Source organism: Mytilus trossulus, chromosome 5 (genome assembly GCF_036588685.1).
Source record: "Mytilus trossulus isolate FHL-02 chromosome 5, PNRI_Mtr1.1.1.hap1, whole genome shotgun sequence".
Classification (NCBI taxonomy): Eukaryota; Metazoa; Mollusca; class Bivalvia; order Mytilida; family Mytilidae; genus Mytilus; species Mytilus trossulus.
This window is the reverse complement of record NC_086377.1, coordinates 28,408,772-28,433,933: the sequence shown is the minus strand read 5'-3', so window position 1 is coordinate 28,433,933 and position 25,162 is coordinate 28,408,772. Positions and strand designations below refer to the sequence as shown.

At 32.2% G+C, this 25,162-nt stretch overlaps 1 protein-coding gene across 2 annotated transcripts in view; it reads left to right on the top strand.

Moving 5' to 3' along the window:
• Positions 1 to 25,162, top strand: part of LOC134718722 (adhesion G protein-coupled receptor B1-like) — a 65,234-nt gene that overhangs the window by 11,047 nt on the left and 29,025 nt on the right. For both annotated transcript variants that reach the window (XM_063581407.1, XM_063581409.1), the window contains 7 exons: positions 8,445 to 8,578; positions 9,416 to 9,718; positions 17,142 to 17,816; positions 18,760 to 18,873; positions 19,627 to 19,797; positions 20,159 to 20,329; positions 24,531 to 24,635. In XM_063581407.1, the coding sequence (XP_063437477.1) occupies positions 8,521 to 8,578; positions 9,416 to 9,718; positions 17,142 to 17,816; positions 18,760 to 18,873; positions 19,627 to 19,797; positions 20,159 to 20,329; positions 24,531 to 24,635 (1,597 nt within the window). In that variant the 5' untranslated portion in view covers positions 8,445 to 8,520. The remainder of the gene's footprint in view (positions 1 to 8,444; positions 8,579 to 9,415; positions 9,719 to 17,141; positions 17,817 to 18,759; positions 18,874 to 19,626; positions 19,798 to 20,158; positions 20,330 to 24,530; positions 24,636 to 25,162) is intronic.

Sequence of the window (25,162 nt, the reverse complement as noted above, 5' to 3'; positions counted from 1 at the left end):
TATAATTTTACCTCTCAATAAGCTTAAAGTTAAATAGCAATTGTACCAAAGTTACAAAATTTTATATGTTGAAAATGAGGTAAGCCGACTGTTGAATGAATTAATGGGATCACTTCCTGGAGTGTTAATGGTAACAGGGCATGGCGGATGCAGGGGGGTTCCTGGGTTGGACCCCCCTTTTTTTGGCTGATCAATGCATTTAAATGGGGACATATAGTTGGAATCCCCCTCCCCCTTTTTGGCCTGGGTTGGAAACCCCCTTTTTTTTAAATGGCTGAATCCGCCCCTGCAGCGCCTTTTGTGTGTACCCTGTAAATCTGTATGTAGTGGTCTGAAACATTAATCAAAGGATAATGACAAAGAACTAACATGGGTTGTCTGCTGTATGAAATATAAAATCATGGTCAAAGATATATATGTACATAAAAAAAAGCATTACCAAGATCCTTCTCTAAGATATCTCATTGAATTAATTTAATAAAAGGAAATCAGCTTTAGCATAAGAACTGTAAAAATGTGGGCGACTTATCGCCAATGATAGTCCTGTCTAATCCGAAATTTTTGTTAGTTGTTTAAGGTTGCTTTCTAATTGACTTTAAAAACCTCAAATCTCTCCTTATTCACAATTATACTATATTACTATCATTTGAACAAAACTAAACTTTATCAGTGATCTTTTATAACTATTTTTGAAAACATGATTTATTGTAAAACCTCCCCATTCTAAAAACATAAGATATTGTATGATTGGCAATGACAAAAATGTCCACAAGAGATAACAATGATGAGGATGTGGATGTTAACAACTGAAATATCTCATCGTTAAAATATAAAACTGTTAAGACAATGAATGGAAAAATAAATATGACAGACAACAAACAACAACCACCATGTTCTCAAGGGCCACTTACTTGTGATAATCATATTCATAATGTGCAGGGTTAACCATGTGTGCGAGCATGCACTTAACCCTTCCATAATAAGGAATTTGAGTATATTTTGAATTTTTCACAGTTTTATATTAAAATTTTATTTATATTTGGTTGAAATTTTCTAATATTGAAGTTTGGATATATTATTTAATGTGTAATAAAACAAAATCAGGATAAATTCGTTACACAGTGTTCGATTGTCCAAATACGGAATTTATCGGGTCAATAAAATTCATATCGCCTCACCCGACATGAATTTTATTGACCCGATGAATTTTCGTACAAGGACTATTGAACATTCTGAAACTAATATCACAACGTGCAAGGATTGTTCAAATAATCAAGCTATAAGTTTAAAAAAAATACTGTATTTTTTAGAACGAGGTCTACCACGATAGAAAATCATTGTGGTTAAACCCAATACGAAATATATATTCTGGGTGTATAATTGTGGTTTTTTTTGGTAATATTTGTGAAACGCGTAATGCTTTGTGACAAAGTGTGTTACCGTTAATCAATATTCTTTAAATTGTCAATAGAAATTTCAAAACAAATCTAAATTTGTACTTTCAAACAATAGCCCGCCATTTCCTTTCTCACTATCTTTTTGTCTTTCACACTGTCTCCCTAAGGTTACGCTTTGTAAATACAGCTGTTTCACAAACTACGTCTTTTTTGGGAGATGTAGAATATTTATATATGATCAATTTTGTTTACTTACTGGGTCCCAGTTATGATCTCTTTATTGCATCTCATAGATACATAAATTGGGAATGTTACCAGTGTGTATATTGTTTATATTGATATATGTGTTAACCCTACAGAGGAAGGGGTAAAGAAGAATTTAGTGTTAATTAAAACTCTCAAAAGTGCGGGGCATATACTAGTCTCGATGACCCAGACGCATATTTAAATATAGCGTCTGGGGTGATTAACCGGACTGGTCAGATATTTATAGGGGGCGTAACAAATAATTAAATAAAGAACATATCTATAAATAGCACTTCCGGTATCCCCATTCTATTTAAAAACAATTAATACAAACAGTAAACAGTGTAACGTTACATGTATAAAAGTTATGTAATTATTAAAACTGACATTTTGTAGTTGACCCTATTTTGCCCAACTTGCAGATGGGCAAATTAAAAGAACGATCGAAAACTGTAATTAATAGCGGTGGTCATTTTTTTTCCTGAATTTTGTGACACATGTAAAAAAATTATTTGAAAATTAAGACAGAATTTTTTTTTGAGGGAAAAATTTGGTTGATTATATAAAGAAACAATGTAGCATGACTGTAGAGTGCCCTCATTATAACAAGGTCTGGATCAGCCACTGTTTATGTATAGGGGGTATCACGCTCCGCTATGCGCTAAGAGAGCCCAGGCGGGTCCGTTATACATAAAGCCATACAATATACCCTAATTTTTGGGTGAGTTATAGTTCCTCCAACATGTATCTCGAACGGCCTATAATCTAGGACCTCATCTTTATATTTATTGTCATTTTTTCAGTCCTGAACATTTAATACCAATATTTACCACAAGACGATCACCAAGCAACCCAAAGTCAATCTTTTTGTAAATTATAACACACCACGTTTAATATTCTCTTTTATCTTCATACTATAAAATGCTCGATAAAATGTCATTTTTCTATACTTTTGTATTATAGCATACATTCTCTATTTTATGAAATATTTTCAACTTGACGTTATAAGCAACCAACAGTCGGTATATTGATCTATATTGTATCCACATTAGTCTGTATTCTTTATTTTCCCCCTTTTTTCTTATTTTTGTCTCGTTATTCTTAAATCTGTAAATCCTTGTTATAATTTATGCTTTCCTTTTTATATAATCTTTCAGATATCTGACGCACTTACCTAACTCGAAAAGCACACATCAAGTTACGTTTATGGAAAGGAAACTGACAACTCATACAAATACTAAGATTTCAATGTAGAAAATCCTCCATAACTTATTACTGGCAGATCAGTGAGATCATACAATGAGCCAACTTTTTATTTACAAAATTAACTGATCTTAAAATTGCAAACGACAGAATAGTCTGAATGTTTCACGATAATCTATATCGCCTAATCCTTTTGGGAAGAAAACATTTAGGGACCAATCTTCACACAATACCACTTTGTCAGTCTCCGTGTCCATGAAGAAATACATAAGGTAACCAGTCATTCATGAAACCCAATTTAATACTCTTTGAATACATGTTTGAATCAATCACATGGAAAAGATGGAATGGGATTTGTCCCATACTGCATAACTTGTAAAAAAAAATTACTGAAAAGTGTATTCTCCTGGCCTACTACAAACTATTATGCTGAGTTCACACGTAATAAGAATTTGATTCCAATATCCATCATGTATTAAAGGGCAGCTTCACAAAAATTCTCCTGTACATGTGAACCTTTATATAAAATAAGTAGATTGGTATGATTGCTGATTAGGCAACAACCTTGCAAAGTTCAAATGACATGGATGTTCGCAACCAACAGTCGGTATATTGATCTATATTGTATCCACATTAGTCTGTATTCTTTATTTTCCCCCTTTTTTCTTATTTTTGTCTCGTTATTCTTAAATCTGTAAATCCTTGTTATAATTTATGCTTTCCTTTTTATATAATCTTTCAGATATCTGACGCACTTACCTAACTCGAAAAGCACACATCAAGTTACGTTTATGGAAAGGAAACTGACAACTCATACAAATACTAAGATTTCAATGTAGAAAATCCTCCATAACTTATTACTGGCAGATCAGTGAGATCATACAATGAGCCAACTTTTTATTTACAAAATTAACTGATCTTAAAATTGCAAACGACAGAATAGTCTGAATGTTTCACGATAATCTATATCGCCTAATCCTTTTGGGAAGAAAACATTTAGGGACCAATCTTCACACAATACCACTTTGTCAGTCTCCGTGTCCATGAAGAAATACATAAGGTAACCAGTCATTCATGAAACCCAATTTAATACTCTTTGAATACATGTTTGAATCAATCACATGGAAAAGATGGAATGGGATTTGTCCCATACTGCATAACTTGTAAAAAAAATTTACTGAAAAGTGTATTCTCCTGGCCTACTACAAACTATTATGCTGAGTTCACACGTAATAAGAATTTGATTCCAATATCCATCATGTATTAAAGGGCAGCTTCACAAAAATTCTCCTGTACATGTGAACCTTTATATAAAATAAGTAGATTGGTATGATTGCTGATTAGGCAACAACCTTGCAAAGTTCAAATGACATGGATGTTCGCAAATATAATCACTGCTGGGCCTTCAATATTAAGAAAACTCCGGCGTTTTGCATTTGCGCCGATCTGCATTTCATTTGCGCCGATTTTTTCTTTCATTTGCGCCGATTTTTTATTTCATTTGCGCCGATTTTTTTACAGGTAAATTACAGGTGAAAAGATATAAGAAGATGCGGTATGAGTGCCAATGAGACAACTCTCTATCCCAGTCATGTTATAGTTGTTTATTCTTTAGTTTTCTATGTTGTGCTATGTGTACTATTGTTTGTCTGTTTGTCCTTTTCATTTTTAGCCATGGCGTTGTCAGTTTATTGTCGATTTATGTGTTTGACTGTCACTCAATATAAAAGCTATATATTTACATACTTTAAAACCAAGAAGTAAAAACCTAAGAGAAAAGCACTCTGTTAATGCTAAAATGAAGGATTCAAATCCATCAAAACGGAATACATTCAAATCAGAAATCTGTTCTTGTCGAGTGTGTATAGGCAACACATCTAACATATTCCGTTAATTGTCGCTAACGAGGTCCATCTTTTCTTTGTCTGGCTTACGTACTGATGCGAGCATTTCTATAGAGTTCGAATTTTAACATACGTTACGGCCTGAATTTTCTTGATAAAATCTATTAAAACATAGTTGGGGTGCAGCTGCTCAGAAATTAGGTGGATAGCGTTACATTGTGCATATATATGTACTTAGTCTGTAGGCTAAGAATGTAAGACATTTGTCATCAGAAGGAGCGTCAGACATATTGACAAACGTGAAGCAGTCATCGATTTTATTTGGGGGAAGGAATGGTAACCCTAAAAAATGGGATAGTCATTTACCAATGTTGCTTAATTTGTCTTTATACTCTATGCTCAGCCCATGTAAAAGTATCAACTTACCTGTAACTTACCTGTAAATCCAATTAAGAGAAAAAATAAAATCGGCGCAAATGAAAAAATAAAATCGGCGCAAATGCAAGAATGAAATTTTTCAAAATCGGCGCAAATGTCATACGCCCGAAAACTCCATACCATATAAATAACTAAGAAGGGCCAGACATGTAAATGAGATACAATTCAAACGTGAAAACTGTTAAATTTCTTATATAATTTTTGATTTGTTTAATTTCTCTGACATATCTTACAACATTGTGATTCTTGATTTTTGTTTCATTTACTTAATGAATGTCTGTGTCCCTTTTTTCGCTTTATGGTTGCTGTCAGAATAATGTTTATACTGTGATTATAATGATTTCTGGCAGCTTCAGTCATTCAAAACAAATCTTTGAATCTTTTTTTCTTATAAAATTGGAGCTGTTTATGATACAATGAAAATTCAAGTATTATAGATTTTTTTTTTAATTCTTCACATTTTACACATAATATCTGTGTCCAGAAATCTTCATTGGTTTGTCTACAAAAGAAAGTAAATGTTAAAATCATATTAATTTTTGGTCACCAGCATAGCATATATGAAAAACAAAATGTTTGGGAAAAAAACATCATATATAAATATAAATTTTAAAATGTCTTGGTGCAAGCTGAATCCCGCTACGGCATGCAAGATTATCTCGCTGTGTTGATGACACAACCCATTGGTGGCTTTGGGTTGTTTCCTGTTCTTTTGATGGGTTGATGTCTCTTTGACACATTCCCTGTTTGTATTCTCTATCAAAATCATGCATGAACTTTTATCATTATTGAAGGCCATACCGTTGCCTATAAGTGCTCACATCCACTTTGTTTGAATTTGGGGTGGATAACTGTTTCATTGGTATTCATACCACATCTTCTTATTTGTATAATGTTGACCTTTTGGTACTTTTATTCTCAATTTTTTTTTAAGTCAACAGTATGTCCTCTTAATTATGTTGATGTCTACTTTTGGTAATGTATATCACTGGGATCAGTCACCGATTGTTGCCTCATTGAGACCTCCTTTCATTGATGCTGGATCTATTGTTTTGCATAAAATCGAATTTTCAGTGTTTTCCTCATGCCATGGTTTTATTTTAAGGTTTAGAAAGCCAATTGGTATATATTCACCGACAACATTGCATGTATTCTTTTATGATTTTTTTTTAGTGTGGGAAAAATGCCTTTTAAAAGTGCAAAAAAAGTATTGTCCAGTTGACCAGTCCAGACTTTTTTTGCTAACAGTATATTTAAATTACTTTTTATAACAACGTGTCCCACTTCTTATATGTTTGTATAAGCTAAATGCATTTGTTTACAAAAAAATCGAGCACAAATCATTTACACCGTTTGGTGTATGTTCAAATTGGCATCTTCTAGATATACTTTTTTTGGTTTTCTTCTGCTAATGGTTTTTGATTACATTCCCTCTTTTAAAGGTGTACAACATTGCGCATCATTCCTCCCCCCATTTTTTTTTTACACATATCAAAATGCGAACTCCATTATACAATGCAGACAGATACAACAAACTTATCCTGGATGAAGTTCATATTTATTTCATAGCAATTTTCAATAAAGTATTTATAAAGTTAAAGATAATACAAATCAACCACAAAATGTATTTATAGCGTACACACGACTGTTCGAGTGGTCCCAGTCAATACAAAAATTGCCATTTATTATATATATTATTAACTTGCTTGCGTAGCACGGACATGCATGAAAGAATATAACTACTCGGTGTTTCAGGTTGTATTAAAATTTATGTAACAGTTTGTGTTGTTATATCATGATTATATCTTACCAAAGTTTGATGTGCTGTTATTTTCCTTTGCGGTGATGGAAGCCATGCTGTCTGGTGTTTTCCACGACTTGTATGTCGTCACAGAAAAATATAAATAGCTTTAAACAACAATCGGTACACTCGGGCTTTTCAATAGTATTATCGTAATATAATTTCTTCCGAAGTCAATAACCAACTTCTTGGTTATTCGTCTTGGACATTATCGTTAATTACAAGCTAAAAAATCCGATACTTTTCCGAATGTCATAAATTACCATTTTTATATCACTTGTCATCCAGACGCTCTACTTTGAAAAATAAAGCGGCTGGATGATCGAGACTAGGCATATACACGTTGAAAATATGCCGCACAGCCCTATATTTTGACCTTTGGAAAAAAATTGTAGTTCATTTGAACTTTCCCTCATAGGATCCGATATGATTTTTTTTTCAAAACTTCTTAGTACAAATGGTACAGTTTTAGGCGTAAAGGGAGTTCATAAGATAAAATGCATTGTCAATATTTACAGAATTGCAACTTTCACTCTTCGCCCCAAAACAGTGCTGCATACTGACAAAAGTTAAAATAAATGTATGAATGTAGATGAAAATTTCTAAAGTAGGTGATTTAAAACAGGTTCTGAAAGTAATTGTGGTTGTAAAGAAATAGATTTATTTATGAAACATTAAGTATGATTTTAACATAATTCATTTGACAGCATAGCATAGCATAGATCTATTCATTGGCATTTCATGTAAGAACTACTTTGGTTCACTCATATTATATTAAAAAAAAGCAACGTTTGTATCATAAAAGGGCTCCTTGGTGTTTGAAATAAGGTAGTCTTTCGCCAATTTGAAGTTTAATATGTTCATCTTTAAAGTGCAAGAATTTTTACTGATCATTCATGAACAACATCAACAATCGGCAACAACTAAACATCAAATTCCTGATTTAATAGTTATTTAAGGTACCAGGATAATAATTTAGTACGCCAGACGACGCTGATATCAAAATATTTATAATGCTAAACACGTATAAAGTTGAATCCCAATGAGAATCCAAAATTCCAAAACGTTGTGCCAAATACGGCTAAGGTAATATATGCCTGGGATAAGAACCTCCTCAGTTTTTCGAAACATCCAAAGTTTTGTAAACAAGAAATTTATAAAAAAAATACCATATTATTGATATTCATGTTATTGAAATTATGACAGGTGCAAACAAATGCAGCGGGTTTAAATGTTTGAATATATACAAACCTTTATCTTGGTCTGAATAGTTTAAGATCGAAATATTGAAAGACACACTATAAAATATCAATTGAATTACTTTACTCTATTAAAAGACATGTTAACACAAGTGAACATACACTGAACAAATAAGTTAAGCTATGACACATTGTAAATACAAAGTCAATAAAATTGAGGGGTGAATAATTAAAGGCAACAGTAGTATACCGCTGTGTGATACAACCCTGATATAAAAAGCCGCCAAATATGTATGAATATATTATTATTTTCTAGATATACGTGTTGCCACATGAAGACGATAAGAAATTGTCAGTTTCGATAGTCTGACAAAATGGTTTGAACTACAAAGATGTTACTTCCACTGGTGGTATTAATAGGGATCTTCTTACAACAATCATATGCCCAAGGTAAGGCTTCCAATGGCGTGCTAATAGGGATTTTCTTACAACAAGCTTATACCCAAGGTAAGACTACCACTGGTGGTGTTAATAATAGGGATCTTCTTACATTCATCATATGCTCAAGGTGAGTAATGCCAAAGACATTACAGGTTTAATGTGTTTATGTGTTTGTATGTTGGAATAATGCGAACTTGATATTGTTAATGTTATCAGACACAGTTGTAGTAGAAGACTATTCCTCCGACAAAATACCAGTAACATTCACAATTTCTTATCTTCATTTGTGAATTATCTGACTATGTACATCACCGTTACTCAAGGCTCGTTGCTGGCGACATTATCATTTAATGACATACAAAATCTACTTTAAGTTGATAAAAACTGTAAGAAAATCTTGATTGGGCAATCAAAGATACCAATTGTCATGGATTTCGTTGAAACAACACACACGTTTTAACGTTCAACGAAGTTCAAATATTGGCTAGTATGTTAACTTTGACAAAACTATAATTTCCAATATCAACGAAATTCAATCTTTTCCAAATCCATGAAATTGAAAATAAAGGGAAAAAAATGAATCAAGAGTATTAAGAATGGAATAAATATTTTCTAGTTACTGAGTACTTTTTCTTTGTCAATACTGTACATAAAGTAAAATAAAAAATCTGTTGAAAATTTATAAAAATCTCAAATTTTTAATCATACCTTATTAATTGGAATCATTTATAAACTGTAAAATTTAAAATAGATCAATAATTAATTTATTTGAACATCCACATCAATTTTAACTATGCACAACACTAATAATTATTCCAAATGTTGATCTCTTATTATCTTTTGTAGTTCCGGCAGTCTCCCTTACACAGACATCATACTCTGTAAATGCTGGAGGACAAGTAACATTGGCTTGTTCAGTAACGTCATCCTCTGCAGTTAACCAAGTATTTTGGCAGCGAAATGTCAATGGATTTGTTTCCACCATTACTTCCAATACAAATACAAACAAGTACAGTGGTTCTTCTGCATCTGTACCAGGACTGACCATATTGAATGCAGACGGTACTGACCAGGGCATTTACCAATGTTTCGCAAGTAATGCCTTTGGAACTGGACAAAGTTCTACTATTGCAGCCTTGACTGTAAGCAGTAAGTATGAATTTGTTTACATCAAACTTTTTATCTAACTATTTTCTTGTTTATAGGATGCTGCTGAGTGCCACCTGTACACACCAATTATTATATCATATATATACAATTTAATAAAAAATATTGTATTGTGAAATAGCAAACAGCATAAGTGCAAATTGTAAAATCATTTTGAAAGGGATCAACTCAAAAAGGTCAGCACAGAGTATATACTAAACCAATTAACAAAATGAAACTGAGTTCCAATATCTAGTTCAAAGCTAATTTCAGTTGATGAATAAATACTCTTGTCACCGACTAAAATATAAATATGTACACATCCGATTAGAAACATCCGATTAGAAACCAGTGAAAAGTGGGTTCAGTGTTATTATTATATGTTATATTGATGTTTTGGGAGCCGACTTTCCTGGTATGGAACGTGCACCCTTGTGGGTTTAGTGTTACAGCCAAACCTTATGTATATGGTGTTTAAGTACTGAGATCGTTGCTAATTACATGAGTAGTTTATTATTTGCTTCAGGAGCCTGGAATTTTCATTCTAGCATACATATCATTTAACACTCGTCATTCTTTTTTTTCTGAAAAACATTGTTTGATTCTAAATCTTAACATGTTTCTTCAAGAAGAAAAATGAAAAAAAATATTCTCTTTTAAAACATTTAAAAGTTGTGGTAAAAAAATAAATTAAAACTTTGAATTTCAAAAAATTAGACTTGCAAAAAAAAAAAAAATTTTAATGGCCAAACACCTTCCCCAACTAAAATTAACTTTAACACAGGTGTAGATTTCTTTCAAAAACCTAGAAGGATTGTGACTATGTTGGTTAATCTAACTCAAAATAGTCTTCGGTTATAGGTTACATACCATCACTATTGTGGAGAATTAGATCTTCGAATTGTTAAATAGCAGAACACAATCTCGGTCTATATCTTTATTTAATTTTACAAACATTGAGACAGGAAAGTGATACACTTGTAATTTTATTCTTTTGAATTGACATAATTATGCATTGTATTATATTACTTGAACTGTTTCAAAAAATAAAGAACATTTTTTGGATAAATTATTGTTTATCAATTTTGGCAAATAAGGGGAAGTAACTCATATTACCTTACTTTTACTACACAATATTTTCGTGAATTAAACCACTTTCCGCAAAATATATTTTTGTATAGTTTTAGTATGTTGTTCATAGATAGTAATAGACTTGTTTTTCAGAGAAAAACCTTGTGTTGCAATTAGTTGCAGGTTGTTCACTAATTTGACTAGACTAATATAGGAAGAGTGGTATGAGTGCCAATGAGACAACTCTCCATCCAAGTTAAAACTTATAAAAGTAAACCATTATAGGTCATGGTACGGCCTCCAATACGGAACCTTGGCTCACACCGAACAGCAAGCTATAAAGGTCCCCAAAAATTACAATTGTAAAACCATTCAAACGGGAAAACCAATGCCCATAAATAGGGCTTAAAAAATATACATACACTAGTTGTTTATCTTGGTAAAGTTTTTTAATCACATGTTAAATTACTCACAAGATTAATATGTATAAACATTTTCACAAACCATTTGATTAAAGGCGCAGAATTGTCTGACTATATATGGTTTATTTGGTCATACTTTTCTTCGGTAAGTTTTGTTTTTCTCCTGGTGCAAATCAAATTTTTTGATAAAATATAAACATTGTGTTATATCATCAGAAATTGATAATTAACGCTTCAAAATAGATATATTACCAAATAATCAAATAAACCGATGAGAGTTCTGCTTCTATTGGTACTAACTTTGATTAAAAAAATCTTACATGAAATATTCCCTAAGGGAACATATATTTATTCTAGTGCCGGAGCTTCCCCCAAGCATGCTCGGGGGATGCCTGGAGCCTTTTAGAGAAGCTTCTTCCATTAAGAAGCAATCAAAATCCAATAAATGTCAATCAAAAAGCAAATCAACTGTGAGTTTACTATTAAGAGCTTTTATAAGAGCTTTTATAAGCTCATAAAAAAGCTTGTTATTTATAGTATTAAGTAAACATAAGCTGCATATGAATTGTTTTGAAATTGCAAATGTTCATTTTTACAAAGAATATTTTATGATTCGTACACTCCAAAATGTAATGCTAGTGCACAATCAAGTTGTATTTATTACAAAAACAAAGATTTGATAACTAATTCAATAAGTTTAAAATGCGCTTTTATTGTTACATGCAAGTAGAATTTTTGTATAATAGTTTTTATATTCTTTAATCATTTCATGTATATATATACCATTTAATAATGTTTTGATTAGTTATGAAGTAGCAGCTGATTTTACATTTAACACATCTAAACCACATAAGCAATAAGAGTAATTCATCAACTAGCTGCGATGCATACAGGATTGAACTTTGCTTGACCGCAGTAAATGATAGAGATACAATTTAAGTAAACTGTTTACCTAGACATGTATTAATTCATGTCAAAAATTAGCAGACGATGATTTGATCAAAGATCACAACAGGATAAATTTGTAAAAGTTACTTGCAATTAAAAATAGTGTGCAAACGATCTCTACTCTATTCAATACTAATTAAAAGATTGTTATAGTTCTAACAATTTAACTTAACATATGGCCTTCTCGACAATCATACATATAAATAAATAATCATATTAAAATGGAATTAAATTAGGGAAAATGCTAGAAAAAAAATTGTTTGATAACGAAATATTTTAAACATTTCTTATAAGTAGATAATGAAGAAGAAGCAAATACAAATGTAAACTGCAGTATGTGAATTTGATAGAGAGTAGACGTCACCCATAAAAAACAAAATAAACAGCTGCGCCAAGAGCGCATGATACGCCCGTAGTCTTGTGAAAAACCGTAATAAATGTTTTTGGCATAACACGGGGTTGTACAAGATGTCATGCTTAATATATCCAGACTCATTCCTTATTCCAGCTCAATAGGAAGTTTTAAAATATAATATGTATATGGAAACCAGTCGAAACATAAACGTGTTAAGTTTTAAGCAATAGAGATACGGCACGAAATTTGAAAAAAAACACCCCCTTTTTTACCAAAAAAAATTATGACATACATTAATCCTTTAAATTTGTAGCCAGGACTCATTAAACAGGTATACCCCGGGGTCAATGTGATTATGATATTGTGTATATAACAAGAGTCTTATGATAACATGCCACTTTGTTAATTAGCTTAATTTATACAAAGTTTGAAGGAAATCGATATTGAACAAAGATTGTACAGTAAGTTCACAAATTTTTGGTCAAAACATTTTTACGATTTCCAAGCGGGGGGGGGGGGGGGGTTTCCCGAACCCCCCCCCCCCCTAAATCCGCTAGTGATACATGTGCCTGTCCCAAGTCAGGAGCCTGTAATTCAGTGGTTGTCGTTTGATGCTGTGTTACATATTATTTGTTTTTCGTTCATATTTTTGTACATTAATTAAGCCGTTGGTTTTCTCATTTGAATTGTTTTACATTTGTCATTTCAGGCCTTTTATAGCTGACTATATATGCGGTATGGGCTTGGCTCATTGTTGAAGGCCGTTCGGTGACCTATAGTTGTTAATTTCTGTGTCATTTGGTCTCTAGTGAAGAGTTGTCTCATTGGCAATTACACCAAATCTTCTTTTTTATACAAACTGCTTTTTATTTTTATTTTTTCAATGGTTAATAAAAAACTGATATTCATGTTCATATTCATTGTTTATTTCCAAGATACAATCATAGCATATACATGTTCATTTTTTAACTTCAGCTTTTTCATATCACATGCAGTTCTATAATAATACATGTTGTACAGCTTACCTATATTCTTCACAATTAACTTTTAAACTCCATGTACAAACCATTAGATTAATCAATATATTTCTTGTAAATTTGTATTTGGGTAGCAGGTTGCAAAAACCATTTTTACAACATTTCACCATCAAAATTACTTTTTAATATTCTGTACTCTATAGAGAAGGTACAATCTAACCAGTTGTCATTTTAATACATACTGATTATAATTAGTAACACCAAGATATTATGGTTGATGCAAAGTTATATATTTCTAATAATTAAGGGGGTCTTTCAGGAATCTGACCTTATCATATGGTGAAGCATGATAAATGAAGGATATCTGATTACATTTAATGGCTTCTTGGTGTTAAAGATAAAAACATGTGGACAGTGCTTTACATTTTATTAATGGGATAATTTGCCAGTTTTATGACTACTGACCTCAACTGACCTCCACTGATGTTAATGATATTAGTGATAAGAAATGGTTTTTAAATAGGGACATTGAAAAGTTTTACATTATAAACATTTGACAATTTATAAAAAACAATACTGCAAAATCAGAAATTAATGCAATGTTTTTATCATTGTGAAAATTGCAACATCACAAAAAAATAGCAGCATTATTGAAAATTAACATTTTCTGAAATCACTATTTGCTTCAATGTTTGTTGTCAGTAAGAAATTTTCACAAATTTTTATAAATTTATGTTAGTATTTATTTGATATTTATACCCTTGAATCATTTCAAGAGCAGTTCCATCAAATACAATGTATAATGGCATAATAATGCAGACATATAGCAGAGATTTTCACATTCAAACATCAAAAACTACTCTTTTGTGAATTCAAAAAAAAATGACAATTTTACTTTCCTATTTAAAAATGCATTTCATAAAAATGAACATATTTAGTTTATAACATATATTATTGAATAATTACATTACATGTATATTTCAATATAATCCGCTAATTTGATTGGCTAACAGCAATCTAGCGTCATTCTTCATAGCACAATGATGTAACATTCATGATAGCACGTGTGTACACAAAAAAGTGCACAGGCAAATATTAGAAATATTAAATAAAATCGTTTTTTCTCATGATTCTAGCAAAATATGTAATTATAAGAATTGAATGCTTCTTTTAGTAATTTTATAGGGGTGTAAAAGCCTTGATCGAAGTACATTTTTAGAATGAAGCGCTTCCGCGCTTCATACAAAAGGTACTTCGGTCAATTATTACTTTGAAACTGAAAAGCGAGCTCCCTTAACAAAATGTGTGTGTTTTTTTTTAATCTAGAGATAGATAATTCCCTTGACATCACAAAACATTAACAAAATAAAAAATAAATGGTCAAAACCGGCATGATAAATTGTCAGACACGGATTAAGAAATAATTTCTTCATGTCATGCTCTAAGCTCATTTTAACATGGGTAGGCATTATATTTGGAGATTTTTTACACTGAGCGTTAGCGAGGTGTAAAATGTGGTCAAATATTATATAATGCCTACCCATGTTAAAATGAGCAAAGAGTATGACATGAAGGAACTATTTCGATTCTAATAGGACAAATACAGCATTTTTATAGATGGAAGCGTACGAAAATACCGTAAAAATGTTTAGCTGTTCCCGTTTCTGTACATTACATTTCATATTTGATAAGTTTTAAAAAATACGAGCAGGGTAAATATATGTTGTTCGATATAACATATATTATAAAAGTTTATGTAATCTACTTGAATGTATATATTTTATAGGATAACGATGGAAATAACTTTAATATAAATGTTCCGGACCATATGAGTATTTGGACCATACGCGTATGGTCATGACCATATGCGTATACTCATATGGTCCGACCATACGCGTATGGTCCGACCGTACGCGTATGGTAGGACCATATGAGTATATACTCGTTTGGTTATAAACGGGCCGGACCATATGAGTATTTGGACCATATAGGTATATTTTTCAATAATATGCGTGAGAAAACTTTATAAAATAACAATGATTGCTACATGCAATTGTATTATTTACAATTCAGATAACATTAAATATTGGTGTCAAAGTTATTTTTCTCGCATCATCATGCGTAGGGTGACACTTACGTCATCACGGTACCATAGCTTTTCTTGGGTCCCGGGTCATTCCGAAGTGTCTACGGTGAAAGCCCTCTAGATCTCCAATATCGCTCCAATATCGTAATATCGTAAAATAACTGAAGTACATCATATCCCCAGACAACTTTCAATAATACACTAGTGTCCTTGCCGGTGACGTCATTCATTTTTTTTAAAGCACGTATAAGTATAAAAAAATATGAATATTGCACTGCTAATGCTAATTATATTAGGTTTCAAAAGTAAGCAATTTATTAGACTCTCCATCCTGTCGACTTTTACGTCAGGTTATAGTAAAACAGCTCATTAAAATATTTTCGGAAGGTAACTTCCCAGGTCGACATTTTCCCATTCACTCGTAATAACATATCGGTAATGAAAATAAATGTGTTTACAATAATTTTGACTAGTGATGACATCATCTGTGTGAAACTGCTTATTTTATTTTGTTATTCTTGTTATTACTAATTTTAAATGAAAAAATGACCTTTGGTAGTGTCTTTTTAATGACGTAACAACTAAAATGGTTATATAAAAAGGTAAGCATGTATGTACCTGTTAATCACCCCGACCATACGCGTATGGTCCGACCATACGCGTATGGTCGGACCATATGAGTATATACCCATATGGTCATGACCATACGCGTATGGTCCAAATACTCATATGGTCCGGAACATAAACATTAAATTTGTGCGCATGTGTCAAACAGATTTTGTGCTCATTAGAACACGGCTTTGTTTACAAAGCGTAATAAGGGCGTCATATTAAAATTACAATTCTACAATGATGCAACACTAGTATTCATTAAAAGCTCTACAGGCATATTTGAAAAGAAACATTGTACTTTACAAACTGTAAAACTGAGTGAGGTTTGTACGATTTTGCATGTACATGTATTTACGGGTAGGGTCTGTCAGAGAGAAAAAAACACATTTTAAAAAGAGAAACATACGAAAAAAGCCCATTATTTGATTTCTGTTTGCTGTTTCATAAGAGACACTGCCACTGGACAATACATTCTCTGTGACAGATTTGGTAAAATATTTTTGGATTCATTATTCACGCTGTAATTGCTTCACATGATTATTTCAACGAACACACATGATAACTTTTGGTATGAAATTATCAATATCAATCCAATAACTTATCTTCCTAGAAAACATGTCTGACGAAAACCTTCCTTTTTACTTACTTTCTTGCAATTCGGACAATTTTCCACTAGAAGCCGACCAATTAGTAACATTCCAAGCCATATGTGCTCGATTTATTTATAAATTTATCACTTTACTACGAGATTAAAATAACTAATATCCGTTACTGATACTGACTCATTCAATCTGATCATGACATTCTGATTTAGCTTGCATATTTTGTTCAATTGTTTGATTTTGTGTTTATTATGTTTATTATTTCACTCTCCTTCTGGAGACAATAACGAATATATATACCTTACATGCTATAACAATAATAAACTTATTTATGACATCTTTGTTTCGAACAGGTTCTTGCCAAGACATATACATGGCCGACAACCGGAACTCAAATGGAAACTACGTCATTCATCACAATGGGAGCGCAATCAATGTGTATTGTTCATTCGAAAGTAACTATGGTTACACGTACATCTCTAAACAGTCATATAATACAGAACTTAACATAAGTTTATTGTATACCACTTTAGATTTTGCCAAGATTCGCCATAGAAAAAGCAATGGTATTCAAAAAGAAGTTATCGTAGAAAACTTGTCTTCGTTCCAAAGTCGGTCTACTTTATATTTTGGTTACAACGCCAATACTTCGTATGAAGGACCAGATAGGAATAACACAGGTTTAAAACCGTACTTATTTCTCGGCTTTTTACCAGAGAGTTTTCTAAGAAACTATGAAACACAAGGGTACCGCACAGCTGGAAAAGACTTCACTTTCAAAAATTGTGATAAAAATCCGAACAGTTATATCACATTTTACTATAATCCCAACAATACAACACCTGGTAGGCTGGGTAATACCAATCACTTCATGATGGGGTGGATGGATGAATCTGAACTATTGCCAATGAACAACTATATGGATACTGATTTTTACTTTGACTGGGAAATGCACATGGGCGGATGTGGTGGTTTCATGACGTCACACTGTCTGTCAAACAACAGAGCGGCACTTGGATTACCATTTAGTATGTATATATATATTGTTTTATGATGTACTAATTACTTTTATTTCTTTTTATATTAATTGTATATGTTAAATTGAGAAAGGAAACGGGGAATGTCTCAAAGCGACAACAACCCGACCATAGAGCAGACAGCAGCCGCGAGAAACTCCCGCACCCGTATGCGTCCCTCAGCTGGCCCCATATAAAAATATGTTTACAAGTTCAGTGATAATGAACGTCATACTAAACTCCGAATTATACACAAGAAACTAGAATTTAAAATCAACAAGACTTACAAAGGCCAGAGGCTCCTGACTTGGGACAGGCGCAAAATTGCGGCGGGGTTAAACATGTTTATAAGATCTCAACCCTCCCCCTATATCTCTAGCCAATGTAGAAAAGTAAACGCATAACAATACACACATTAAAATTCAGTTCAAGAGAAGTCCGAGTCCGAAGTCTGAAGTCAGAAGATGTAACAAAAGAAAATAATCAAAATGAACAGACTACTAGCAGTTAACGGACATGCCAGCTCCAGACCTCAATTAAACTGATTGAAAGATTATGTAATCATCATGTGAACCTTTGAAGTTCTTTTCTTTACATTTGATATTATCAAACATGTAAAATGAAACGGAATAAAAATTATAAAACGCATTTGTACAAAAAGCCCCTCTTCTAAGCGTTTCATCATTAAAGCTATCATATTAATCCAGTTCTTAAATTGCATATTAACGACTATTAATTTATGATACGAGTATCACAGTACCATTAATGCTCTTTTTTGTTATTATATATTCTTTATTTGAAAAGCACTTTACGCCCATATGGACCAATGGCTTAAAACATTATACATAATATACAGTTTACATAAAACAATGAAAATAAACAATGGACACACTTTGAACTATAATTTGTCTTTTTTTTTTTAAATCAATATATATATATATATATTATTGTGCAGGCATCAAACCATGTGACGGTCTTAATTGTCAAAATGGCGGAAGTTGTGATTCATCCGTGTCACCAGCCTGTTGTATATGTGTCGGGAATTACTTCGGTGACAGATGTGAAAATAGTAAGCCATTATATGTTTTCCATAATCTTATGTGTAGATATGTCACGATCAAACATAAACAAAAAGACTTTGACATAGACAAAATAATGATAAGAATAATAATGAGAATTTCATTAGATTAAATTCCAAACAATAGGATTGTTGATAGATAAACAAACCAAACAAAAACAAACAAACAAACAGACAGACACTCATATTAATGACAAAATGATAGACATTAAACTATACATTTAGCATTGAAACAAAATAAAGATTATTAATATTAATTATAATACTATTTTTTTGACAGCATGGCTCCACAATTAATATTAACAATTCAAATATTATTTTAATATTATATTACTTGCTCATTGAATTAAAAATGGGGACACTACTAGAAATTTTATTAAACATTTTGATCCTAGTTTTAATCTCGGTAAATGCTATGATAAAATGGAATTCATCTTCCACCTCTTTATGGCATAAAGAACATATTCTATTTTCCAAGTCTGTTTTGTTGTATCTACCACGTTCAACATCCATAATTCTATAACTTATTCTTATTTTGGCATATTATTTTGTAACAAAGGAAAATGACAGACTTCGCATACAATTATAATCATTTGTCATGTTGATTACCTGTCAATAAGAAATTGTTTTTTCAAAGACCAATTGTGTGAATTTAAATTGATTTATATCAATATTCACGAAATATCAACAAAATACATGTAAACTGAAAAAGTACAGTGTCTTAATGACATTTTGCCATTTAAGTTAATGGTGGATGGACAGAATGGTCAGTCTGGAGCGATTGTCCGGATACTTGTGGTGATGAGGACCTTACTAGGACTAGATCCTGCACAAATCCTGCTCCAGAAAACAACGGAACAGTTTGTCAAGGGCACACCTCGGAAACAATTTCATGTACTACAGCAAAATGTCCAGGTTAGATATCCATAACAGAAAGGTGTTGTTTTAGAAAATAGTTTTTTTAGTATGAACAAGCTTTATATAGTATCATAGATCAAACTTATTCGTATTTCAATGTATTATAAAGTGTCTTTTTATGTTGTAATGATTAACATTTATAGACAGTATCTCTGCTTTTGATATAAAGGTAGCACAATTACAATTTTGTATTCAGCGGCTTTTCTACAAAACACTCTTTAAGTATCCATCTACAGGCGTATCAAAATACCAAAGTTTTGTGAGCCAAATGCCACTGATTCGTAAGGAGCAAATCGTTCCAATTGTTTTCTTTAAACTGCAAATGGTATTTATTAGTAAAATGTATTTTCTACTTTAGTTAATGGGGGATGGACAGAATGGTCAGTCTGGAGTGATTGTCCAGAAACTTGCGGTGATGAATACCTGACAAGGACTAGATCCTGCACAAATCCTTCTCCCGAAAATAACGGGACAGATTGTCAAGGAAGCAACACGGAAACACTTTTATGTTCTACAGCACAATGTCCAGGTAAGATTACATAAACTGGAGTGCATTTTTGATAAAAAAAAATTAAAAAGAGTTACCTGGAGGACAACGTATAAGCAAACAGACTTGTTTTTGAACAAATGTGAAAATTATATTAACGATAGCTTACCTGAAAAAATGCCGTTATTATCACAAATAAATTAAAAGAAATATGGAACTTATAGAATAAGCAATTTCACCATAATCTAAAATAAAAAAAAGACATTTATGTTAACGAATTAGTTATCAAATCTTTGTTTTTGTAATAAATATAACTTGATTGTGCACTAGCATTACATTTTGGAGTGTACGAATCATAAAATATTCTTTGTAAAAATGAACATTTGCAATTTCAAAACAATTCATATGCAGCTTATGTTTACTTAATACTATAAATAACAAGCTTTTTTATGAGCTTATAAAAGCTCTTATAAAAGCTCTTAATAGTAAACTCACAGTTGATTTGCTTTTTGATTGACATTTATTGGATTTTGATTGCTTCTTAATGGAAGAAGCTTCTCTAAAAGGCTCCAGGCATCCCCCGAGCATGCTTGGGGGAAGCTCACTAGAATAAATATATGTTCCCTAAATATTTGTTATGAAAAAAACCCGTAGATTTTCATGATACATATAACATCGAATTGTAGGTGACAAATACTTCTGACCCTTATATTTTGCTGGATTGACGCTTTTTGAAATAACGTTCCTAAATGTTCTAAAAACTAATCTTTCAAAATATACATGTATGTACTCCCAATACCTCCAATTGCAATTTGAGCATTTGAACTCAATTTCATACTAAAAAATGTATCGTCACTTTTGTATTTGGTTAAAGTTTTTAATTCATTTTCTGACTCTTAATAAATTTGACAAATGCACATGACGTATGGTCGAGCTCGTACTAACCCGTACGAGTATACTCATACGGTACGATCATACGTTCAGATACACTTACATGGTCCCGTACGCGTACGGTTCAAATACTCATATTGTCTGGAACATATATGCATGTACATGTAGCATTGTTGAAATATTTTTTTTTATACTTGTACTAAACATGGATAATACACAATACAGAACCACATCTGCGTATAATTTATTCAATTTATCTTTCATTCTAAAACAAATTCATTTTCTTTTTAAAATCAAAACAAACATGCAAACCAATGAGTGATGGAAATCTGCTAAGAACCACAAAATGCATGAATGTGTGGTATTCTTTATCATTATTTTGATTTCAAACAAGAACATGATAGTTCAAAGTCTATTTTTGAGATTTACGGACCGTAATTTTCGTTTTTCGTTTTCACCGTTTTTGGCTTCTGTGGAGCCTAACCGACACTGGATGGAAATCTTACTTATGTTTTATAGATATTTGCAAAGGGAATTTAAATGTCAAATATAGGCTTCAAATTATTTCTCCAGCATATGCATAAAGAGAACGCTATGGTGGGGTTTCTTGTGGATGAACAATTGTTCAATTAAGAATAAAAGAGTATAATAGCTAGATAACTTTTCCGAAATGTTGTCTGTTTGATTGATAGCAAATCGCAACACAAAGATCAAATTTATGGTGATAAAGCAAATACTATAATCTTTACATTCATCAAAAATATAATTTATGCTGACAAGATATACTTTCTAAGAACAAAAGTCCATGCTTTTAATTAAATCTATAATGTCACGTGTAAATAACAGAAATTTGATCTTTTGATAAACTCTTTTTCACTGATAACTTGACGAATCGACATTACGTACGATCTTTGAAAATGTCCTTCTTTTGCCTTTTCCGTTTTTAGTTGTATTATACCTGTTGACCACCATTACTTTGTGATTGTTTGTTAAAAGATACTAGAACACACCCGCGAAATCGCGGGCATTCAGAGCGTATTTGAAAGGATGTAAAGTGTTGTAGGAAGAAGTTAGTAAAAGATTTAATGACTTGAGATTTTCAGGAAAAGTATCAAAAGTCACAGGTACTTGGGGACAGGAAAATGTTTTTTTTTAACCCTACTCCCTTATTAATTTCATAATGAACATGCATTTAGTGTACATGTATTATGAACATCCCAGTTAGGAGCCTGTAATTCAGTGGTTCAGTGATATTTGTGTTTGGTTCTTAATTGTACATAAATAAGGCTGTTAGTTTTCTCATTTGAATTGTTTTACATTGTCATTTCGGGGCCTTTTATATCAGACTATGCAGTATCGGCTTTTGCTTATTGTTAAAGGCCGTAAGTCGACTTTTAAATGTTAATTTCGGTGTCCTTCTGGTCTCTTGTGGAGAGCTGTCTCATTGGCATTCATACCATATCTTTTTTTTTTTGGTTAAACATTTAGAATTTCAGAAAACATTTAGAATTTCAGAAAAGGTATCAAAAGTCAGAGGTAATTTGGGACAGGATAATTGTTTTTTCTAGCCCGGCTCCTCCTTTTCCCACAAAAAAATCTTTTTTGTTTGTTTGTTTGTTCTCTATTAATTTTAATGACAAATGAATCATTTTAGCGCTTATCTGTATATTATGAACATTCATTCAAGGGGGGGATCGGGGCAGAGGCGGAGGGGGCCAGCCCCCCTTTTCGGGATAATAATTGGTTGCTTATATAGGGAATCACTGAAGCATGACCGGAGCGGGCCCCTCTTAGGCAGTCAACGGGCCCCTGCGTATGAAAATTTCTAGATCTGCCACTGCGGAGGGGCCCTGATCCCAATATCCCGGGCTTAAAAACATGAAATCCCGAGGTTCTGAATTTATTATACAAATTAAATATCTCGACATCCCTAAATTCAAAAAAAAGAAATCCCGGATCCCGAAATGGTCAATTCTGAAATTTCGATCTTAAAAACACCCGGTCCAGACGTCCCAAAAGTGGATTTTCTTTTTACAGTCAATTCTCAGTTTAGTTTAATCGTGGCCCCTGTGTTTGAAAATTTCTGGATCCGCCACTGCGGACGGGCCCTGATTCCAATATCCTGGGCTTAAAAACATGAAATCCCGAGGTTCTGAATTTATTATACAAATTAAATATCTCGACATCCCGAAATTCAAAAAAAGAAATCCTGGATCCCGAAATGGTCAATCCTGAAATTTCGATCTTAAAAACACCCGTTCCAGACGTCCCGAAAGTGTATTTTCTTTTTACAGTTAATTCTCAGTTTAATAATTGATCCACAGCGGTCATTGATATATTATTCAGACTCTCTCTATTAATAAACCCTGTGACTGCTGTGGATAGTAAACTTGAAAATGAAATATGACAGAAAATACACTTTATTCGTAGTATATGTATATTTGTTTCCAAGTAAAAAGAAAAACGTAAACCGGAGGTCTAATTTGACTTAAATTTCGTCCAATGACGAATTTAAAACAGAAAAAACACTGTATTCGTAGTATTAATGGATGTTCAAAGTATATACAGAAAACCGCAAACCGGAAGTCTAATCTGACTTAAAATTTCGCCCAATGACGGAAACATATCCGGACGTCTTTTTTCTCGTTTTTTACCCAAAATAACTCAATCTGAATAATCATATGAATGGATGACAAATGCGATTATGCACTGTACACATAGGACACAAAGGCATGATGATTTATTTATTGTGGAAAGAAGAGAAGCGACACCCAAAATGAGGTCTTCTCGTTTAATAGTATAGATTTCTATAAAGGTGTTTTGGACCATTTTTGGAAGAGTATTTTAAAAACTGTTCTTTAACACTAAACATACCAGACATATAATTTGGTATGCCATTCGTGCTTGTCGACTACAAATGACTGATCATTAGAGGTTGAATCAAAACAGTTGGAAGCCAGTTAAAATATGCATAAAGTGATTACATAGAGAAAATATAACAAAGGTATTATAGTTTTAGATACCTAAATGTATATGCCTGGCCGAAAGTAAAAATAACAAAAATATCAAACTCCGAGGAAAATTGAAAACGGAAAGTCCTTTAACAAATGGCCAAATCAAAACATCAAACATACGTTAAACAAATGGACAACAACTGTCATAATCTTAAATTTGTACAGGGTTTTTGTTGATGTAGGAAATGGTGGATGGGACCTCGTTTTAAAGCTAGGTAACCTTCTCACTTGCAAAAGTTATTTAAAGTAACCGTTGCACCTTTTATTAATGAGATAACCTATGTTTATTCTTTTCAATTCCAATGTATTTTTTGGACTACATTTGTTATTTATTACAGAAATTTGCGGTGGAAAGGTATTTATACCTGATTTGGGCACTACAGTAGAATTTCTACCAGTTAAGTTTGGATTAATAGCTATATCTTCAGAAATTTGCATAACAGGTTTGAATATTTTATAGTAATGAATGATACTGATTAGTGTCCACGATATGTTAGTCAATTTTATCGAGGAAACACCATTGTAATGCATATGAAGAAACTTAATGACAACATGAATATTCATAACATATAAAAAAAAAGTATATCATTAGTTATCAAAGGTATAAAAGTTAGCCTGAATCTTAGTTAACTCATCATAGAAACCAGGATAAAAAATGTGTAATCCAGAAAAGCGATCATCTATAAAAGTCTGATAAGTGACCTCATATAAAAAAGTTAACAAGCAAAATGAAATATGAACAGGGTCCTAAATTCCGAAAGATTTTTTTACAATAACTACTAAATACGGTAAAATTGAGAATGGAAATGGGAAATGTGTCAAAGAGACAACAACCCGACCACAGAAAAAACAACAGCAGAAGGTCACCATCAGGACTTCAATGTAGCGAGAATTTACCGCACCCGGAGGCGTCCTTCAGCTGATCCCTAAACAAAAATATACAAGTTCAGTGATAATGAACGCCATACTT